Below are 23281 nucleotides of genomic sequence, written 5' to 3' on the forward strand. Positions count from 1 at the left end.
GTCTCGTGTGTGTTTTTATAAAATTGTAAATTTCACAAATCAATATTTATTTCAAAAATTCAAAAATCACAATAATAAAATATTTTCAAACTCCGAAATTATTGATTCAACAAAAATATTGATAATAATATATTTAAAAACAATTATAGTTATAATATTCACTCACAACTTGATTTCAAAGAACTAGAAGCAACTCTGAACGCGCCAACGAGCTACCAAATGATGTCCAATAACTCTACAACTCTAAAAATATGACAATAATGATGTTTGTGAGCTACTAATATTGTCAATTAACATAATTTTATACATTTTGACAAAAACCCCAAATTCTCTAACCTAAAAATCCTAATTTCGAATTTTGCTATACTCACAAGTATAGAGATGACAAAAATTTGAAATATAGCTAATTATTGAGTCAAAAAGTTACCTTGAAGCCTCAATAATAACCGGAACTCAAAGGTTAAATACTTTTTTCATTCATTAAGTTAAAACTCCATGATTTGGGGTTGTACTAAATGAAATTTAGATTGATGAAGTTAGAGTAAAAAAGAAGAAGGAAATGTGATGAAGAAAAGTGAGTTTGATGAAAGTGTATGATTGAAATAAGAAAATATAAGAAGATGGAAGAGATTAAGAAGATAAAAGAGATGAGGAAGGAGAGAGATGAGATTGAGAAAAGGAGGGGAAGGGCTTTGGAAGCCTTCCAGAAGGGAATAAGAGGAATTAAAGTGGGTCACATGCTTTTCACGTGTCCCTCCTCTTTTTTTTTTCTTTCTTTTGGTTACTACAGCATGTATGACTACAACATGTTGTTGGTGTTGGTTAATGGGTCACCATCTAAGTCGTTCAGGATGGAGAGATGTCTTAGACAAAAAGATCCTCTTTCTTCTTTTCTATTCGTTCTTGTCGTTGACGTCTTGCACAGGATGGTGGGTGAGGCAGTGAGGAATGGATGCATCTCACCACTGTTGGTTGGGAGAGATAATATAGAGTTGTCGTATCTCCAGTTTGCAAATGACACAATTTTATTTTGCCCACAGAAAACAGAGACAGTCATGAATTACAAGAGGTTTCTGCGTTCTTTTGAGCTTATGTCTAATCTGAGTATTAACTTTGATAAGTCAAACTTGATTTTGATTTTTTAATTATTTTTAAATGATAAAAATAACAAATAAAAATATAAATTTATACAATTATAATATAATAAAATTGAAAATGAATAAATTCAAATTCCTAAAACAATAAACTATATATAATCTAATTTGTATTATATTTTTATTGAATAATTATATAAAATTATATACAAATTATTAAATAAATATTTTATAAAATACTTTTAATATAAGATACTTTAAATTTAATATTATTTTACATATTATTTAATTAATTTTTAAAAATAATATTAAAATATATTATATAATATAATTAAGGCAACTATTTAGATAAAAATGCTAAAAATATTTTTTCATGATAATTTTTATTTAAAAAGTGTAACATATTTATTTGGCTACACTTTAAATAAAAGTAACAATTTTATAACATATAAAAATTAAGTCCTACAACTTATCATCCATAATCAAAATAAAATATTTTTATATAATAACCATTATGAAATTTTCATTAGAATAGCCACCTATAATTAATTTATCTCTTAGCACATTGTGCGGTCTCACTCTAGTTAACTCTAAAATTATTTCTACATTGGAAGAACATTTTCTACTATTACAAACCATACACATGCTCTAATAATGTGGAACCATACAATGTGAAAGTAGTACACTTCGCTATCGAAAATTTTGCAATCTAATAATGCTTCACACAAGCTCTGCCTTTACTTCTTTCTTTGTCAATGCTTCATTGATTCATGATACTTCCATAAAATAAACCGTCGATTCGAGCTTTAATGTCAAACATTCTATACTTAATATACTCATAAGCATTCATTCCAAGAACTTTACGCATCGTCCCAATGAAGTTTCCATATGCTGGCAGCAACATGTTTTTTATTGAAGTCCTAATTTCTTCCCTTAGCTGCTCATCAAAGACGGACCATGTAGATTGAGCAACGCATGTCTCCATGAAATGAATGTTGAACAACAGCAGCTTATTCTTCATTGGCTCTGCGGCAACCTCAGGTGCCGGCGACTCGCCATAGTAGTCTAGATTCAGATAGTCTAGCAACTTATTCCAAGAACTTCTGTAATATAGCTCAAGGTTTTGCTTCACTTTTGCAGTGTTATTTTGACCCCAATGATCTCCCAAAAAGGTTCCCAACTCCCACTCTTTTACCTTGTTTTCTATGTAACTCCTATTATTCACCATGAAAAAATAGCCCAAAGCAGGGTCCTTGTACTTCTTGGAGTTGGTTCTCAATTTTCTCTCTAATAACTGCAACAACAAAATATTATTCGATTGGGTTCCGGCATCCATCGGGTATTCTAGCGAAGCCTGCTGAAGCTTCCTTTGCGACTGCCGTGAGAATAGGATATATGTCATTACATTGTAGGTAATTAGATGAACCCCACCACTTGGAAGAACTAACTTAGCCTCCTTGCTACGGAAAATCAAATTCTTCATATCCATGTAAGAGCCTGTGATTGCTTCTCTCAATTTGTTCCGGGTTGTGACAGCTTCATTCACCAAGAACATGCTGGGGCCATCAGAAAACAATGTCTGGAAGTCTGGAATCAGTTGGTTCAATGCAAGAAAAACGCGGAAGGTTTGGAACATCCGACATGATGGAAGGCTAATAGCCACGAAGGCCTCTGCGAATTTCAGCAGCTGAATTGTTGCTTCAGAGCAAATTTGTCCAAAGCAAGCATCCGCTGCAGAGTGTAAACCAGAGAAGACACGACTGCAGATTTGCCTTTCCGAGGGAAATAGTATCCTTAGGGCAACATCAGAAGCTATGATCCATCTACTGATAATGTAATCCATGGATGGCATTGTTTGAGGGTCAATAACTCTATCCTCTCGAAGCTTCAACAATCTCAATATGCACATCTCTAACCATTGCCTCCTGCAATTGCTATATGCATGGGAGAACTCCTTTTCGAAACCAGCAGCCATGGTGGACTTGGCAACATAATGAAGATCCTCCATAGCTCCGGGCCCAAGTGCATCAAACACCAAGTTGTGGTCAATCACCTTTCCAGGGACATCAATGGCTTCACCGTATTCCCTCACTTGCTCCAAAATTTTGTCCATGATACCATAGCTTCTCCGCTGATGCCTTTCTATACAAGCACTTAACCGTGCCATCATAAAACTGCAATCATCATTGGCTTGTTGCGAATCAACTTGAACGACAACTTGATTTTGATCACACGGATCAAAATGTTCATCTTCTAATGTGAGGTTTAGAGAAGATCTAAGAATAATAACAAAATAACTGAAACAGACCCCAGTAATACCAAACAATATTTTTATCTTCATCAGTTGCACAATAAAAACTCCGAGAAAGAAATATAGCAGATCCACTTCAAATCCGCCGTGGATCTGTCTTGGAAAACTAGAGCACATTATAGCAAAAGCAGCATAAGAGACTATGCTATATGCATCTGGTTTCCCATTCACAGCTTTGTCAAAAAAGAATGAGTAAACAGAAGTAATAGTCAGAACTAAAAATGCTATATGCGCTCGAAACCGGAGACAAGCCGAGTGTTGCCATACCTTGGGAAAGTAAGTGGCAAGGCAGATTATAAAACTGAAAACAATGTAAATAGAGATTTTCACCAGTTCCATTTTCCGAATAGAAAATTGAAGGATGTACTGAGAGCATAACAGAGCAGTCTAACTATGGATGAAACCACACCAACGAATCTCCTTAGCTTTGGATGCATAAGCCATCTTGGAATTCGGACAGACACTGGTACCATATCCTCTGAAAGAAGCTAAGTGAGTAGCAAGTGTTTTCAGAGACACGGAGCAAATATCATCCAAGAGTTTACACAATTAAATTTTCACTACATATTTTGTTGACTTGGAGGAGCTGTAGGTATGAAGAGACTTCTTCAACTCGGTTTAGTCATCACGCGCTTGACCATAGTCATTTCTATATGTATAGATTGCATAGTGTAACTTTCCTATCCCCTTCCAGGAACATCTTCAGTTGACTTGGGTTTGTCTAATCTTATTATTACAATATAGATTCCTGCAAATTAATGCATTGAAATCTAGATGATAATTGTACTATTGTGATAGATGCTTTACACTTGAAATTTACTTTTGTTCAACCATGGCTGGGTGGATTATGCCTGTGGTTCCAAATGGTTAGTCTTAGAAATTCTTTTGGGAATAACTTAATAACCAAGAATTACCAAATAAATTTCACTTCTTTGCTGTTTTTTTTTTAAACTTTTTTTTTCCTGATAAAATCTAACACAAGCATGTTTTTCAATTCAATACTAGTGATTTTGTGATCTCATTCATACAAATTTTCTATTTGTTTCTTTTTCTGCTACCTTCCTAATTCATACTTCCTCTAAATAAACCGTTAAGTCGAGCTTGTATATCAAACATTCCGTACTCTATATACTCATATGCATCTGCAGCAAGAACATTATGGAACTTCCCAATGAAGTTTCCATATGCTGGAAGCAACATGTTCTCTACGGATGTTATTATTTCTTTCCTAAGTTGCTCTTTACCAACAAACCATGTAGATTGAAGAGTGCATATCTTCCTGAAGTGTGAATTGAACAAAATAAGTTTCTCTTTCATTGATTCAGCAGGAACAGGAGGCACCAAAGACTCATCGTTGTACAGCTTCAGATAATCAACCACCATGTTCCATGAGCTTTTGTAATAGAGCTCAAGGTTTTCCTCAGCTTTCTGTGTATTATTTTGGACCCAATCATTGCACAAATGGGTTACGAAATGCCGTTGCTTTACAAAGTTTTGTATGTACCTTCTATTAATCATCATGAAGAAATAGCACAAAGCAGGATCCTTGTAGTTCTTGGATTTAGTTCTCAGTTTTCTCTCTAAAATCTTCAACATAGAAACCATCTCCACAGAGAATGAAAACGATGTTCCAGCTCTATCAGAACCCTGCACGTAATTTTGTAAAAATGGCTCGGATTTCTTGCAAAATAACTCGACATATGCCAGGACATCCATTGTTAATGGATGAATTCCGCCATTGGGAAAAACAAACTTAGCCTTCTTACTACGGAAAATGATATTCTTCACCTCCGTGTAAAAACCCTCTATTGCTTCTCTCAAGTTGTTCTGGATTGTAATAGCTTCCATCACCAAGAACATAGTGAGGCTATCACAAAACAATGTCTGCAAGTGTGGAATCAGGTCACACAATGCCGGAAAAATGTGAACAATGATGAATATTTGATCAAATGAACAGCTCACACTTGTAAAGGCATCAGCAAAATTTAACAGCTGAGTCGTGGATTCCCGGCAAATATTTGCAAAACAAACATCAGAAACTGAGCGTAGCCAAAAGAAGACACGATCGCAGAGTCGTCTTTCGAATGGAAACAGTATTTTGAATGCAACATTGCAAGTTTCAGCCCATCTCTTAACCATGAAATATGGAGTTGGTAGTGTGTTAGGGTGGTCAATCTTGACAGTGTCCAACTCCAACAATCTTGCTAGACACTCCTCCAAGAATTCCCTCCGGCAATCGATGTAGGCATCAGAGCATTCCTTCACAAATCCAACAGCCACTGCAGATTTGACAGCTTCATGAAGGTCATTTACAACTCCCTGTGGTAGCGTATCAAGCAAGAAATTGTAATCAGTTACCAACATAGTGTTATTAGTAGCATTATTGTATTCCTCAAAAATGGTTTGCACTAGTGCAGCTTTTCTCTTCTGAAGCGCCTCAACACAATCCATGAGTTTTGTCATGATGATTCTATGAATGTTGGATTGTTGTGAATCAGATTACACTTGAATTGACACATGATTTTGGTCATGGAGTTCCAAATATTCACTCTCTGTGACTGTTGATGCATCTAGAGAGGATCGTAGAATGATGAGGAAATAGCTGAAACATATCGCAACTATACTCAACAAGAATCTTATCTTCATCAGTTGTATTATGAGAACTCCCAGAAAGAAATATAACATGTCTACCTCAAATCCAAAATGAATTTGTCTTGACAAACTAAACCACATTATAGCAAAAGAAGCACAAGAAACTATGCTATATGCATCCGGTTTCCCATTCGCAGTTTTATCGAAAAAGAATGAGTAAACAGAAGTAACGGTCAGAACTAAAAATGTCATATGAGCTCTCAGTCGGAGACTTGCAGAGTGTTGCCATACCTTGGCAAAGAAAGTGGCAAGGCAGATTATAAGACTGAAAACAATGTAAATAGAGATTTTCGCTAAGTTCCATTTTCCGAATAGAAAGTTGAAGGATGTACTAATAGCGTAACAGAGTAATCCAACTATGGATGAAGCAAAACCAAGGAATCTCCATAGCTTTTGGTGCATAAGCCAACTTGGAATTCGGACAGATAGAGGTGTCATATTCTCTATGAAAGAATCCAAGTAACAACTAACAAGTGCTCTTTAGTCTTTCCAAAACACCAAGATAGACCATTTCAGGTAGCACTACCCTTTACAGAGAAACCTTCAAAGGAAAGTTACACAAATAATTTTTAAATACATATATTTCTTACTTGGAGTAGTAGTTGCCGGCATGAAGAGTACGCTGCAACTAAGTTTTGTCATCTTGTTCTTGGCCATAGTCATTTTATATGCATGTTACATAGTTTATGTTTCCTGTCCCCTTTCATTTTTTCATGTCTCAATAGTCAAAGGCATGCTGATTAAACAAATATAATGGTAATTCTGTTACTTCTCGGTAATTTCTTAAGCCGACTTAAGTTGACTAATAAATAAAGTACAGTCCAAAATCTAGTCTAGTTCATTGATTTCTAGGGAGGTAATTATTTCTTTGTCAAAATACAATGAGTAAACAGAGGTGATGGCCAAAACCAGAAACGCCACATGACCTTTGGAAAAAACAGAGGTAACAGAGCAGTCAAACAATGGATGAAGCAAAACCAAAGAATTTCTCCATAACTCCAGATGCATAAACCATGGAACATGGATGGACACAAGTGATGTCATGTTCTTTATGAAACTAAGTTCATGTTACAACCTACAACTAATTTCAGAGACAATCAGAAACAGCATTTTTAGACTCGATGAAAGTACATTTTTTTTTTTTACTTGAAAGAGGAATCGCACGTTTGGAAAAGTCTTCTTTAACTCGGTTTTGTCATCTTCTTCTTGACCATAGTTTATGCATTTTTATTGGGAAGGAATTTACTATCCGCATCCACTGTTAAACTATAGGAAGAATTTCAAATATTCTTAGAACACTAGTGTTCTAATGATTTTAATTATTTAAACTCACTCGAACATCGATGTTTCAGGGATATTTAAAAATTTTCCTAAATGATAATACGCAGCTCTGTCATTTCTTTTGTAATACATGCAAACATACAAAAACTTATCAAGACTTAATTTTGGGTTCATTGAAATAGAGATTTTCTATTTAATTGTTTTGTTTCTTTGTTTTAAGTTTAACTCATCTCGAGCATCATTACACCCTGTTAGAGGCTTAGAGTTGGAGCTAATTTATGTAGATAAATCATTTTTATATCCACAATTTCATACGAATTTTCTTTCCAAAACTAAACTTCAATTTGTATTCGTTTCTTTGATATTTCTGTTTTGTGAACATTTTTTTAACCTGATTGCGATTTAATTATTTATTATGTTAAATCATTTTTTTTAAGTAAAGAAACCACTTTTTTTTTTTAAATATTAAAATTATAACTTTTAAGGAAAGATTTTTTAAATTTTTTCAATGCTTTGATTTTGGAAAAAATTTGTCAAAGACACTAAATTATTACAACTTAACGATATTCAACCATGGACAATATATATTGCCAATAATGTATAGGATTTTCGTCTGCAATATAAAAGGTAAGGAAAATGGAAAATTCACAGCAACTAACAAGAACACCTCGATGTTACAACTAAAAATTTAAGATTTTAATATTTTAATTCTGATGGCTAACAACTAACAGAATACAGATTACAGTTCAATCCAACATGACTTTCATCAGTGAAGAATGATAATGTATATAAATGAACATCATACAGTGCTATTTATAACAGAAGGCTACAGATGTCTAGGTACTAACCTGATAACCAAAACTCTGTACTCTAATTTACACTACGAATACATACACACAACAACAACAACAACTAGCAGCTCCTACCTTCACTTTCGGCTACCAGTTGATCCACTGCTACCCTGAAATAAATCGTTGAGCTTTACTTCAATGTCCTCTACTCCATACTTAACGTACTTATCAGCATTCTTGCCAAGTTCCGTATGGAACCTTCCAATGAAGCTTCCGTACGCAGGCAACAAGATCTTCTCCAGGGCAATTCTTATTTCTTCCCTAAGCTGCTCATCGAAAACAAACCAAGAAGACTGAACCCTGCATAAATGCTCAAACTGTGTGTTGAACATTTTCAGTTTCTCTTTCATTGACTTTGCTGCACCATTAGGCCCCAATGACCCGTTACTACTACCATCAAGCTTTAAAATCCCCAGAACTTTGTTCCACGAACTCCTCTGGTATTGCACATGGTACTGCCTAACTTTTGCGGTATGTTTTCGGATCCAATCGTCGCCCAAGAGAGTTCCCAATTCACTATCTTTGGCCTTCTGAACAATGTACCTCCCATTGTTCATCAAGAAGACATAGCACAATGCAGGATCATTGTAGATTTTGGACTTTGCCTCCAAATTGCTCTCCAACAGCTCCATTATCCAATCCATTTGCACAGAGAGTGAAGAATTGGGTGCGACTCTATCATCAAGTTTAGGGTAATCCTTCAACGGATGTCCATAGTCTTCAAAAACTTGCTCCAATGTTTGCCGTGACCGGCAAGCAGCGCGTAGGTAGTTCATCACGTAGCGTGTGATTGGATGTAGGCCCCCACCGGGAACCCCAACCTTAGCAGGATCGCGGCGAATTAGATTCTCCAGCTCCATGAAAATTCCCCTAATTGCTTCCCCCAACCTCTTCCAAATAGTAATTGCTTCGTTCCTGAGCGAAACGCTGTACTGATCCGAGAACAGGGCTTCAAATTCCGGAATGAGGTCACGCAAAGTTTCAAACACGTCGAGGATCCTAAACAGCCGCTCAGGCGAGCGGCTCCCGATAGCGACAGCGTCCGCGAAATTCAGAAGCTGAATTGTAGATCCGCGGCAAACCTCCATGAAGGAGAGGTCAGCAGCGGCGGAGAATCCAAAGAATACACGGTCGCATAGTCTTCGTTCACTCGGGAACAGGATTTTGAGGGAGACGTTGGAGGCCTTAATCCACCTCTCGATCTCGTCCTCGAGGTCCTGCCATGGCATCTTGTGAACCTCCTCGATGCTCAGCTTCTGTAACCCTAATCGTGAGAGACTCTCCTCCAAGAACTCCCTCCTGCAACTGCTGTATACGTGCGAGCACTCTTTCCCAAAACCTCCGGCCACCATGCGCCGCGCGATCTCGTGCAGGTCGTTGATCGTCCCCGCGGGGAGCGCGTCGATTACGATGTCGTAGTCCGTTACGGGCAGCGCCACCGGGATCTGATCCTCTTCTGCTCCGTCGTTCACCGCCGTCTCCAGCTCGTTCTCCTCTTCCTCCGAATCGAATGGAATATTCTCCACCGACTCGACGCCGTTTCGGTACGGCGGAGTCAGGTCAAACGACTCTCCAGCGCGTTCCATGAGCGACCGGAACTCGTCCTCGAGTCGGAACATGGCGTGCTGCAGCATGTCCTCGGCACGTGCGAGGCACGCGCCAAAAGCCTTGTCTGTTGAGAGCTGCGACCACTCGGCGACGGCGGCGACGAGCTCGTCAACGGCATCAAGAAAAGCAACAGCGTCGGCTGAGTCGGCCCAGATCGGACGGTCGGATGACACAAACTGTGAGATCCGACGGTCAAGGGACTTCAGGGAATGATCAAGTGCGGCGCAGGCCCTGGGATCACCATCTGCAACCTTGTCTGCTAAATTCTCCTTCGAGAACCTTCCATCGAAATTCGAGAATATTTGGAGTATATCATCAGCCATGTTGGTGTTGTGGCCCAGCGTCTTAGCTATGTGTCGCGCCACAGCGAGTAATTTCTCTTCCCCGTTGTTCTCAGCCATGCTTCTAGCCGGGGCATCACTTGCTCCAACAGAGAGTAAAGGGTGTACAAGAAGAAGAATGGGGTAGTTCGAATGACGGGTTTGCCCCTGGAAATACGCGGTTTGTTGAAAAGGTGGAGGGTAGTGAGGGTATAGTTGGGAAAGGACGCGGTGGTTGTAAAGGAAAGGAGACAGGAGAGAGAGAGAAAAGACCGAGAGAGAAGATAGTGTAGAGAGAGAGCGCACAACGTGATGAGCGGTATCTTGTTTCTTGTTTTTTTGTTTTCCAAATTTTTAATGGTGATTGTTATTGTGCCTAAAAATATTTATCTAACTTATTAAAAAGGGTAAAAATTAAAATTTAATTTTAAAAATATAAAAATAAATAATTATTAAATATTTAAAAATTATCATAAAAAATAAATTAAATAAAAATTAAATACTAAATTATAAACACTATAAAATTTACCATTTTCTATTGGTTGTGTGTTTTTATTGGTGGAACTGGGAGATCGTAACTTAATTTAATTCCAATGTTGTTGCGAGTCTTTACTCTTTTTGACTCTTGACTGGTCTTTACTCTTTTGTTAAAGCGGTTTTTTCCCTCCTAAAGAGAGTAAAACAGACCAAAATATATATATATATATATATATATATATAGAGAGAGAGAGAGTGTTTAATCGGGGATATTTTTTTATATGAAAAGGAATACGGTGTTTGAGGTTAAAATAGATGTGTATAAAATAATAAGAAAAATTTAAAATCACAATTATCTTAAAAGACAATGAGATCTTTAATTAAAAAAATACTAACTCAGTTTTTAAATTTTATTTTTATGATACTAATTAATTTTTGTGCTAAAAAATATTAATGTTATTTTTTTTGCACAAAAATTAATTAATCCAAAAAAATTAAAAAATTAGATTAGATATTTTTTTAAAAATCTTATTATTTTTTTGAGATAATTATCAAAAATCAGATAGAATATTCATTCTAAAATAATTACATTGATATGATATTAGTATAAAATACAAATAGCATTTTGCTCTTTTCGAATTTTTAAATTCAAAGCTTACAAAACGCACATAATTTTTTAAATTGACAACTTGCAAAACACAAATAATGTTTTATTTATATATTTTTTTTAGAACAACAAAACGCATGTTGCATTTTATATTTGTAATATTATTTTGAAAGTTGCAAAATATAGCTTATTTTTTGTAAAAAAAAATATTTTAATAAAGTGTCTTATTTATAAATATTATTGTCAATTCATCATGTTGCATACTTCATCCCTTTTCTCTTTCTTTTATATTTGTGAGTTTTTTTGACAATTAGTAATGCCAAAAAAGTTCGGTTAGGTGAAGTTAAGATTATGGAAAGTATTGCAAATTTGTGAGTGTATTATAATAGTAAGATTATTCCAAACATATATGAAGGAATGACTTTTGTTTGTGAATGTTCGTTTTTCTTTGCTATTCCATGCACCATGAGTTTTGTAGAGTTGTAAAAATAGTATTTGTAGGACATACAAAGTTATATTTTAAAGAAGATGATCAACATTTTATGCTGGAGTCCTGTACAAGTATTTGGTGGGATGATACAGTTTCAAATAATGTTCATCATTGACGACGCATGTATGCATCAGATGTTCTATATTTAACAACAAAACCGATTTCATGTGCCAACGATAGAGTTATACGTTGAGTTTGAACAGCATATGGGCTAAACGTAGTTAGCGAGGAGGTGAATATGGATGAGCTCGGGGATACAGATTGGGAAGAAGATAACAACGACTGTGAATAGGAATTCGAAGCCAACTACGAAGTCGATGCGAAAATAATGACAAAGACGAGGCAGAAAATCTGACGGTGCAATGAAGCAGATGCACTTGTAAACTAGCACCCGTTTGGTATTCCGTCTTTTATGCTAACTCGGGATCTCGAAGCCATGCATGCCCCGGAATTTTCTAAGTATGCGAATATGGGTATGTGATGTTTATTAATTAAAGTCACCACTAGTATTTCTTTATTTAGCCTTGATCGACTAATAGTGGTTCGCATGTCGTAGGTGAAGGCAATATTGCGGTCGAAGATGGTGAATTTAGTGTCAGAATGGAATTTGGTTGTAGAGAATCGATGATCTCTGCCATCAAAAGCTATACTATCTCTAGAAGAGTTGATTACACTATGTATGAGTCTGAGCCTCAGATATTCTATGCAAAATGCAAGGGATATGGTGCAGGGTTCGATTGACTTATCCGAGCTAGCTTGATTTGAAAGAAAGGTTGTTGGGAGATCAGAAGATACAATGGCAAACACACGTGCACCATGGGGATGATTTCACATAATCATGCCAAGTTGGATTCAGACACGATTACAGATGCTATTAGGCTGTTGGTTGAAGCAGACCCGTCGATAAAGGTGAAATCTATTATTGCAGAAGTTCAATCCAGGTTTAACTACACTATAAGTTATCTCAAGGCTTAGTTGGCAAAGCAAAAATCTGTCGCAAAAGTTTTCGATGATTGGGAAGTTTCTTACCAGACTTTGCCAATATGGTTGAAAGTAATGACTACGAAGATGCCAATATCTCGTGTTCAAATAAAAACCCTACCTATTTATCGTGAGAGTGAGGAGGTGAATGGTGTAAGACTTCTCCATTGCACATTTTGGAGCTTCTATCTGTGTATTATTACATTTAGACACTGCAAGCCGTTGGTGCAGGTTGATGGCACACACCTGTATGAAAAATATAAAGGTGCACTTTATTGTAGTGGCATAAGACAAGAACCAAAACATTGTGCCGATTACTTTGACATCGTGGAGGGTGAGACGGCAAATGTGTGGGAGCATTGAGCGCATTCGCAATGGATTCACATATTCAGAATTTATAACTAAAGGAGTCGAAGAAAGTTTTCGACGTGCAGGAAACATTGTTGTCAACCGGTTTGATAGGCGCAATGAGATGTTTGAGGTTCGTAAAATGCGAGAAGGTTCTATATACACTATTAACCTTATGCAACGACACTACGATTGTGGCCATTTCTAGGTTAAGCGACTTCCATTTTGCAAGGTCCACAGAAGCGAGTTTGTTCCGATGGGTGATCCATCTACGTGGGCTAGATATGAAGGAGCCAAGGTGATCGCCAACTGGACATTGAGGCGCGCAACTAAAGGACAACCGAAGTCAACCCGCTACTTGAATAAGATGGATTCACGAGATATGCATGGTTCTTGCCAGTGTACTATATGTGGACGGGAGGGACATAGCCATAGTCGATGTCCTCAACGCGCAGGTCCAAGCTCTGCCAGAGGTCAATAGTGGTTAACCTTCCTCGTGCATTTTTCACTTTCTTATGCTACTTTTTTATGTGTTTATGCATTTTAAGGGGGGTATGTAACTTTCTTACAGATTTAAGCATGTTCACTTTGTTATGTAACTTATTTAAGCATGATGTGCAATTTATTTATGTATGTGTTAAAATAAAACATAACCAAACTTACAGTAATAAAGACGAGAACAAGCAGAAAAGTCTAAATATACAATCAACCATACAATAAGAAACACAACAACAAAATTAAATGTCCAAAGTTGAAATCACATGTACAACAATTAAGACAAGAATGATAAGAAACGTCCAGATATAAACTCAAATGGACAACAAGTCAAGAAAACTGCAACAGGCTACCTCTTCGCCACTTTTTTCAAATAATACAATGGGGTTTATTTATCCAGGGGAGCAATCTGTGTCCGTAGATTATATAGATGACCCTCAGAAGCACCCGCATCCAGACCACTAGGTCTGCCACCCCCACAAGCTTCAGAAGCACCAACATCTGGCATGCTGGCTCAGCCTGTGTCATAGATACCGGAAGCACTCATATACGGAGAACTCGCTCCACCACAATAATACTCGTGCTACAGGTGATCCCTTCCAACTCCCTCTTCCTGCTGCAGATATTCATTCAAATCAAACAACTCGGTATGCAATAGTGCGGAAGGATGAGGAGGGTCAACAGTACACGACTCTCAATCCATTGAGAAGTCACTAGCATGACCTGAGAGGGAGCGACAACCAACAAACGGCTCAGAAGCAGCAGGCCTTTGCTGAGAGGGCTAAAATAGATAATTTGTGTCTCTGAGTACCTAAGACAAACTGATGTAATCAAATCAAACCAACAGACTAAAGTGACCTTCAGCTAGAATTACCATCTATGGTATGTATAGCTCTGCTGACTGCTATGGTTGTGGTACCGATTCCGCTTCCAGCTTGGGCTTCTGCTTTGGTATTGGTGGACGAAATTGTGATCCTCAAAGTTGGACTCTTTGTGCTTGTATGAATTTTAATTCGAGATAATAATGGCTCTTGGCTATGTGTGGACACAACTCCGTTCAACTAACCAGCAAGTGTACTGGGTCGTCCAAGTAATAAACCTTACGTGAGTAAGGGTCGATCCCACAGAGATTGTTGGTATGAAGCAAGCTATGGTCATATTGTAAATCTCAGTCAGGCGGATTATAATTGATTATGGAATTTTGAAAATTAATAATAAATAATAAACATAAAATAAAGATAAAGTTACTCATGTAATCCAATGATGGGGATTTCAGATAGGCGTATGGAGATGCTGTGCTCCTCCTGAATCTTTGCTTTCCTACTGCTTTTATCCAATTTTATCACTCCCTTCTATGGCAAGCTGTATGTAGGGCATCACCGTTGTCAATGGCTACTTCCCATCCTCTCAGTGAAAATGATCCAAATGCTCTGTCACAGCACGGCTAATCATCTGTCGGTTCTCAATCAGGTTGGAATAGAATCCCTTGATTCTTTTGCATCTGTCACTAACGCCCAGCCTTCAGGAGTTTGAAGCTCGTCACAGTCATTCAATACCGGAATCCTACTCGGAATACCACGGATAAGGTTAGACTTTTCGGATTCCCATGAATGCCGCCATCAATTCTAGCTTATACCACGAAGATTCTGATTAAGAAATCTAAGAGATATGCGCCCGACCTAAGGTTGAACGGAAGTGGTTGTCAGTCACGCGCGTTCATAGGTGAGAATGATGATGAGTGTCACAGATCATCACATTCATCAAGTTGAGGAATAAAGAGAATTGGATAGAAAATAATAGTAATTGCATTGAAACTTGAGGTACAGCAGAGCTCCACACCCTTCATCTATGGTGTGCAGAAACTCCACCGTTGAAAATACATAAGTGAAAGGTTCAGGCATGGCCGAATGGCCAGCCCCCCCCCAAAAACGTGATCAATAGCCTCCTAAGATGAAGAATAAAACAAAACAGAGACCAAAGATGTCTAATACAATAGTAAATTATCCTATTTATACTAGACTAGCTACTAGGGTTTACAGGAGTAAGTAATTGATGCATAAATCCACTTCCGGGGCCCACTTGGTGTGTGTTTGGGCTGAGCTTGATCTATCCACGAGCTGAGGCTTCTTTTGGAGTTGAACCAATAGTAATTGCATTAATCATCAAGACACAGCAGAGCTCCTCACCCCCAACCATGGGTTTAGAGACTCATGCTGTGGAAGGTACACAAAGAGAACGTGTAAAGTGTCATGATGTACCGATACAATGTCAAAAGATCCTATTAATAGTAAACTAGTAACCTAAGGTTTACAGAAATGAGTAAATGACATAAAAATCCACTTCCGGGCCCACTTGGTGTGTGCTTGGGGAGCATTGAAGCTTTCAAGTGTAGAGACCTTTTCTGGAGTTAAACGCCAGCTTTCATGCAGTTTGGGCGTTTAACTCCAAGTTTATGCCAGTTCCAGCGTTTAACGCTGGAATTTCTGAGGCCAAATTGCTACGCCGGTTTGGGCCATCAAATCTTGGGCAAAGTATGGACTATCATATATTGCTGGAAAGCCCAGGATGTCTAATTTCCAATGCCGTTGAGAGCGCGCTAATTGGGCTTCTGTAGCTCCAGAAAATCCACTTCGAGTACAGGGAGGTCAGAATCCAACAGCATCTGCAGTCCTTTTCAGTCTCTGAATCAGATTTTTGCTCAGAACCTTCAATTTCAGTCAGAAAATACCTGAAATCACAGAAAAACACACAAACTCATAGTAAAGTCCAGAAAAGTGAATTTTAATTAAAAACTAATAAAAATATACTAAAAACTAACTAAATCATACTAAAAACATACTAAAAACAATGCCAAAAGCATACAAATTATCCGCTCATCACAACACCAAACTTAAATTGTTGCTTGTCCCAAGCAACTGAAAATCAAAATAGGATAAAAAGAAGAGAATATACTATAGACTCCAAATATCAAAGAAACATAGATCCTTGCCTCCGACAGTTCAGAATGATGATGGCATCTATGAGAACTCAGAACTCAGATAGTGTTATTGATTCTCCTAGTTAAGTATAATGATTCTTGAACATAGCTAGTGTATGAGTCTTGGCTGTGGCCCAAAGCACTCTGTCTTCCAGTATTACCACCGGATACATACATGCCACAGACACATAATTGGGTGAACCTTTTAGATTGTGACTCAGCTTTGCTAGAGTCCCCAATTAGAGGTGTCCAGGGTTCTTAAGCACACTCTTTTGCCTTGGTTCACAACTTTATTTTTTTTCTTTCTTCTTATCTCTTTTTTTTTTCACTGCTTTTTCTTGCTTCAAGAATCACTTTGATGATTTTTCAGATCCTCAATAACAGTTCTCTTTCTCCTCATTCTTTCAAGAGCCAACAATTTTAACATTCTCAAAACAACAAATTCAAAAGACATATGCACTGTTCAAGCATTCATTCAGAAAACAAAAAGTATTGTCACCACATCAAACTGATTCAACTAGTTTCAGAGATAAATTCGAAATCCTGTACTTCTTGTTCTTTTGTGATTAAAGCATTTTTCATTTAAGAGAGGTGATAGATTCATAGGACATTCATAGCTTTAAGGCATAAACTTTAAGTTTTATTAATTATGAATTAAGAACAAGACTCAAAAATAGATATAGGATGAAACTAAATAAAAATAGAAAGCAAAACAAAAAAAAAACTAAAAAAAACGAAAAAAATAGGCTCCTAATGATAGAGGTTTTCACAGAGTTAGGACTCAACAACCTTGATTTTGAGAAGTGGATGCTCCCTCAGCTTGAGAGGAGAGCTTTTGGCGTTTCATCTCTTGGAGTTCACGCCCCTGCTTCTCTTGTTCCTTCAGCAATTTGCAGAGCATGCAGTTTTGATTTTGCTGTTCTTCCTTCAGTTGCTCCATAGTTTCTTGCAACTTGGTGATAGATGCTTCTAGGCTGGCCCAGTAGCCGATTTCAGGAAATTCAGGGAGGAACTCCTGCGCCCTCCTTTTGATAGAGTTGTCTTGCATTTGTCCTTCCATTGACTTCTTGGTGATTGGGTGTTCAATGGGTATGAACTCATCTACTCCCATCTTCACCCCAGCCTCTTTACAGAGCAAGGAGATCAAGCTTGGGTAAGCCAGCTTGGCTTCAGTGGAATTCTTATTTGCAATTGTGTAGATCTCACAAGCAATCACATGATGAACCTCCACTTCTTTTCCAAGCATAATGCAATGAATCATCACTGCCCTCTTGATGGTGACCTCAGAACGGTTGCTAGTGGGCAATATGGAGCGCCCAATAAAGTCTAGCCATCCTCTTGCAATTGGCTTGAGGTCTCCCCTCTTGAGTTGGTTTGGGACACCCTTTGAATTGGTTATCCACTTAGTCCCAGGGAGGCATATGTCCTCTAGAACTTGATCCAACCCTTTATCTACTCTCACCATCCTCCTATTGAAGGAATCAGGATCATCTTGCAGTTGAGGTAGTTTGAAGATTTCTCTTATTTTGTCCAGATGGAAGTACATAACTTTCCCTCTGACCATGGTTCTGTAGGTATGGTAAGCAGTTCCAGTCATTCTCTGCTTATCTGTTAGCCACAGATTTGAGTAGAATTCCTGAACCATGTTCCTTCCAACCTTTGTCTCAGGATTGGTTAGAACTTCCCATCCTCTATTTCGAATTTGCTCTTGGATCCCCGGATATTCATCTTCTTTCAGATCAAATTTTACTTCCGGGATCACTGACCTCAGACCCATTATTTTGTGATAATGGTCCTCATGTTCTTGGTTAAGAACTTCTCTTGATTCCAAAGACTCTTTGGATTATTCTCTTTCTTGCCTCTTAAATTGGTTTGTTTTCCCTTAGGAGCCATGATATTGATGAATCTTGGTTTTAGTGATCACGGAAAAGCACACCAAACTTAGAGGTTTGCTTGTCCTCAAGCAAAAGAAAGGAAAGAAGAGAGAAGAGAGGGGAGGAAGAGGAAATTCGAATGGTGTGATGGAATGAGGGAGCCAAACGTGAATTTATAAGGTGGGGAGGGGAGTTTTCGAAAAAAAAAGAGAGATTTGAAAGGAGATTTGAGAAGATATGGAAAGAAATTGAGAAAAGGGTGATTTTTTTTTTGAACAAAATTTGAGAATGATTTGAGAGATTTGAAGAGTGATTTTAGATATTTGAAAATTTGAAAGTGAATGATGAGAGATTGAAATGTATTTTTGTAGAAAAATATGGGTAAGAAAAGGAAAGTTTGAAAAAATCTGATTTGAAAACAAAATTGTGGTCCCCCCACCTTACTGGCGTTAAACGCCCAGAATGGCACCCATTCTGGCGTTTAACGCCCATTTGGTGCCCCTTTTGGGCGTTTAACGCCCAGCCAGGTGCCCTGGCTGGCGTTAAACGCCAGAAATCCTTTATCACTGGGCGTTTTTCTGAACGCCCAGGATGCTGCACACCTGGCGTTAAACGCCCAGAATGGTGCCCATTCTGGCGTTTAACGCCCAAATGGCACCATTCCTGGCGTTAAACGCCCAGAATGGTACCCATTCTGGCGTTTAACGCCCAAAATGCCCCTTACTGGCGTTTTTTCGCCAGTAAGCTCATTTTCTCTGCTTTTTGAGCTGAATCCTTCTGTAACTCTGTGAATTCCTTCATTTTTTGATACTTGCCTCTGTAAGAACAAATCATATAACTTCCTAATGACTGGGTTGCCTCCCAGCAAGCGCTTCTTTACTGTCTTTAGCTGAACCTTCACTGAGAATCACTCAAGTCTCAGTTTTGAGCATTCCTGCTCAAAATTGCCTTCAAGATAATGCTTGATTCTCTGTCCGTTAACAATGAACTTTTTGTCAGAATCAATATCCTGAAGCTCAACATATCCATATGGTGAAACTCCTGTAATCACATACGGACCCCTCTACCGGGATTTGAGTTTTCCTGGAAACAATTTGAGCCTAGAGTTAAAGAGCAGAACTTTTTGTCCTGGCTCAAAGACTCTGGTTGACAACTTCTTGTCATGCCATTTCTTTGCCTTTTCCTTATAAATTTTTGCATTTTCAAAGGCATTGAGTCTGAACTCCTCTAGCTTATTTAGCTGGAGTAATCTCTTTTCACCAGCTAACTGTGCATCCATGTTTAGGAACCTGGTTGCCCAATAGGCTTTATGTTCCAGTTCCACGGGCAGATGACAGGCCTTCCCATACACCAATTGGTATGGAAAAGTTCCTATAGGAGTCTTGAATGCTGTTCTGTATGCCCACAGAGCATCATCCAAGCTCTTTGTCCAATCCTTTCTCCGGGCTATCACAGTCCGTTCTAGGATTCTTTTTAGCTCTCTGTTAGAGACTTCAGCTTGCCCATTTGTCTGTGGATGATACGGAGTTGCCACTTTATGGCTGATTCCATATCTAACCATAGCAGAGTATAGCTGTTTATTGCAGAAATGAGTGCCCCCATCACTGATTAGTACTCTGGGAACACCAAATCTGCTGAAGATGTGTTTCTGGAGGAACTTTAGCACGGTTTTAGTATCATTAGTGGGTGTAGCAATTGTTTCTACCCACTTAGATACATAATCCACCGCCACCAGAATGTAAGTGTTTGAGTATGATGGTGGGAATGGACCCATGAAGTCAATTCCCCATACATCAAACAATTCTATCTCTAATATCCCTTGTTGAGGCATGGCATATCCATGAGGCAGGTTACCAGCTCTTTGGCAACTGTCACAGTTACGCACAAACTCTCGGGAATCTTTATAGAGAGTAGGCCAGTAGAAGCCACATTGGAGGACTTTAGTGGCTGTTCGCTCACTTCCAAAATGTCCTCCATACTGTGATCCATGGCAGTGCCATAGGATCCTTTGTGCTTCTTCTCTGGGTACACATCTGCGGATCACTCCGTCAGCACATCTCTTAAAGAGATATGGTTCATCCCAGAGGTAGTACTTGGCATCTGAAATTAATTTCTTTCTCTGCACGTAGCTGTACTCTTTGGGTATGAACCTCACAGCTTTATAATTTGCAATATCTGCAAACCATGGAGCTTCCTGAATGGCAAAGAGTTGCTCATCTGGGAAAGTCTCAGAAATCTCAGTAGAAGGGAGGGACGCCCCAGCTACTGGTTCTATTCGGGACAGATGATCAGCTACTTGGTTCTCTGTCCCTTTTCTGTCTCTTATTTCTATATCAAACTCTTGCAGAAGCAACACCCATCTTATAAGCCTGGGTTTGGAATCCTGCTTTGTGAGTAAGTATTTAAGAGCAGCATGGTCAGTGTACACAACCACTTTGGATCCCACTAGATAGGATCTAAACTTGTCCATGGCATAGACCACTGCCAGTAACTCTTTTTCTGTGGTTGTGTAGTTCTTCTGTGCGTCATTTAGAACATGGCTGGCACAGTAAATGACGTGCAGAAGCTTGTTATGCCTCTGTCCCAACACTGCACCAATGGCATGGTCACTGGCATCACACATTAGTTCAAATGGCAATGTCCAATCTGGTGCAGAGATAACTGGTGCTGTGACCAACTTAGCTTTCAGGGTCTCAAATGTCTGCAGACACTGTGTGTCAAACACAAATGGTGTGTCAGCAGCTAACAGGTTACTCAAAGGTTTTGCAATTTTCGAAAAATCCTTTATAAACCTTCTATAAAATCCTGCATGCCCCAGAAAGCTTCTGATTGCCTTAACATTGGCAGGTGGTGGTAACTTTTCAATTACCTCTACCTTTGCCTTATCCACCTCTATTCCCTTGCTTGAAATTTTGTGCCCAAGGACAATTCCTTCAGTCACCATAAAGTGACATTTCTCCCAGTTTAAAACCAGGTTAGTCTCTTGGCACCTTTTCAAGACAAGTGCTAGGTGATTAAGACAGGAGCTAAATGAGTCTCCATACACTGAAAAGTCATCCATGAAGACTTCCAGAAATTTCTCTACCATATCTGAGAAGATAGAGAGCATGCACCTCTGAAAGGTTGCAGGTGCATTGCACAGACCAAAAGGCATCCTCCTATAGGCAAACACGCCAGAAGGGCAAGTGAATGCTGTTTTCTCTTGGTCCTGAGGATCTACTGCAATTTGGTTGTAGCCTGAATAGCCATCCAAAAAGCAGTAATAATCATGGCCAGCTAGTCTTTCTAGCATTTGGTCTATGAATGGTAAAGGAAAATGATCCTTTCTGGTGGCTGTGTTGAGCCTTCTGTAATCAATACACATGCGTCACCCTGTGACTGTCCTTGTAGGAACCAGTTCATTTTTTTCATTATGAACCACTGTCATGCCTCCCTTTTTGGGAACAACTTGGACAGGGCTCACCCAGGGGCTATCAGAAATAGGATAAATAATCCCAGCCTCTAGTAATTTAGTGACCTCTTTCTGCACCACCTCCTTCATGACAGGATTTAGCCTCCTCTGTGGTTGGACCACTGGTTTGGCATTATCCTCCAATAGGATCTTGTGCATGCATCTAGCTGGGCTAATGCCCTTAAGATCACTTATGGACCACCCAAGAGCTGTCTTGCGTGTCCTTAGCACTTGAATCAGTGCTTCCTCTTCCTGTGACTTTAAAGCAGAGCTTATAATCACTGGAAAAGTGTCACCCTCTCCCAGAAATACATATTTCAGGGATGGTGGTAGTGGTTTGAGTTCAGGCTTAGGAGGCTTATCCTCTTCCTGAGGAATTTTCGAAAATTCCCTTGCCTCCTCTGGTTCTTCTTGATCAGGTTGAGCATCTTTGAAGATGTCTTCAAGCTCTGATTCTAGGCTTTCAGCCATATTGATCTCTTCTACCAGAGAGTCAATGATGTCAGCGCCCATGCAATCACTTGGTGTGTCTGGATGCTGCATAGCTTTTACAGCATTCAACTTGAACTCATCCTCATTGACTCTCAAGGTTACTTCCCCTTTTTGTACATCAATAAGAGTTCGTCCAGTTGCTAGGAAAGGTCTTCCTAGAATGAGAGTTGCACTCTTGTGCTCCTCCATTTCCAGCACCACAAAGTCAGTTGGAAAGGCAAATGGCCCAACCTTGACAATCATATCCTCTATTATGCCTGATGGATGTTTAATGGAGCCATCAGCAAGTTGGAGGCATATCCTGGTTGGTTTGACTTCTCCAGTCAACCCAAGCTTTCTGATAGTGGATGCAGGCATTAGATTGATGCTTGCTCCAAGATCACATAGAGCTGTCTTGGTGCAGGTGCCTTCTAATGTGCATGGTATCAGAAAGCTTCCAGGATCTTGAAGCTTTTCTGGTAAGCTTTTCAGAATGACTGCACTGCATTCTTCAGTGAGAAACACTTTCTCAGTTTCTCTCCAATCCTTCTTATGACTTAAGATCTCTTTCATGAACTTAGCATAAGAAGGTATTTGCTCAAGTGCCTCTGCAAACGGAATCTTTATTTCAAGAGTCCTTAGATAGTCTGCAAAGCAGGCAAATTGCTTATCTTGTTCCGCTTTGCGGAGTTTCTGAGGATAAGGCATCTTGGCTTGATATTCTTCAACCTTAGATGCTGCAGGCTTATTCCTTACAGAAGTGGTTGAAGAAGCCTTGTTGGAGGGATTACTGTCAGCACTCTCAGGTGTCTGATCTTCCCTTGGCGTTTGAACGCCAGGAATGGGTAGAAAATGGGCGTTTAACGCCAGCTTTTCCCCCTTTTCTGGCGTTTGAACGCCAGAACTGGGCAAGGAATGGGCGTTTAACGCCAGCTTTCCTTCCCTTTCTGGCGTTTGAACGCCAATAAAATTTCTCTCTGGGCTCTTACTGTC

The 23281-nt window shown here is 38.9% G+C and overlaps 3 protein-coding genes and 1 pseudogene across 3 annotated transcripts; all 4 read right to left on the reverse strand.

Moving 5' to 3' along the window:
• Positions 1-1586: 1586 nt before the first annotated feature.
• LOC130942190 (exocyst complex component EXO70B1-like) lies at positions 1587-3959 on the reverse strand (annotated as a pseudogene).
• A 464-nt stretch (positions 3960-4423) lies between these two features.
• On the reverse strand, positions 4424-5868 carry LOC130939604 (exocyst complex component EXO70B1-like). Its single transcript, XM_057867697.1, has 2 exons — positions 5368-5868; positions 4424-5289 (listed from the first exon to the last, which is right to left on the reverse strand). Exons 1-2 carry the CDS (start codon positions 5866-5868, stop codon positions 4468-4470), a joined length of 1323 nt encoding a protein of 440 aa, XP_057723680.1. The 3' UTR covers positions 4424-4467.
• Positions 5869-5904: 36 nt separating this feature from the next.
• On the reverse strand, positions 5905-6647 carry LOC130942191 (uncharacterized). The gene has a single exon (XM_057870887.1). The coding sequence runs from the start codon at positions 6493-6495 to the stop codon at positions 5905-5907; it is 591 nt and encodes a 196-aa protein (XP_057726870.1). The 5' UTR covers positions 6496-6647.
• A 1365-nt stretch (positions 6648-8012) lies between these two features.
• Positions 8013-10439, reverse strand: LOC130940816 (exocyst complex component EXO70B1). The gene has a single exon (XM_057869061.1). It carries the CDS (start codon positions 10196-10198, stop codon positions 8267-8269), a length of 1932 nt encoding a protein of 643 aa, XP_057725044.1. The 5' UTR covers positions 10199-10439; the 3' UTR covers positions 8013-8266.
• Positions 10440-23281: the final 12842 nt, after the last annotated feature.

The sequence above is a fragment of the Arachis stenosperma genome, chromosome 7 (genome assembly GCF_014773155.1).
Source record: "Arachis stenosperma cultivar V10309 chromosome 7, arast.V10309.gnm1.PFL2, whole genome shotgun sequence".
Taxonomy (NCBI): Eukaryota; Viridiplantae; Streptophyta; class Magnoliopsida; order Fabales; family Fabaceae; genus Arachis; species Arachis stenosperma.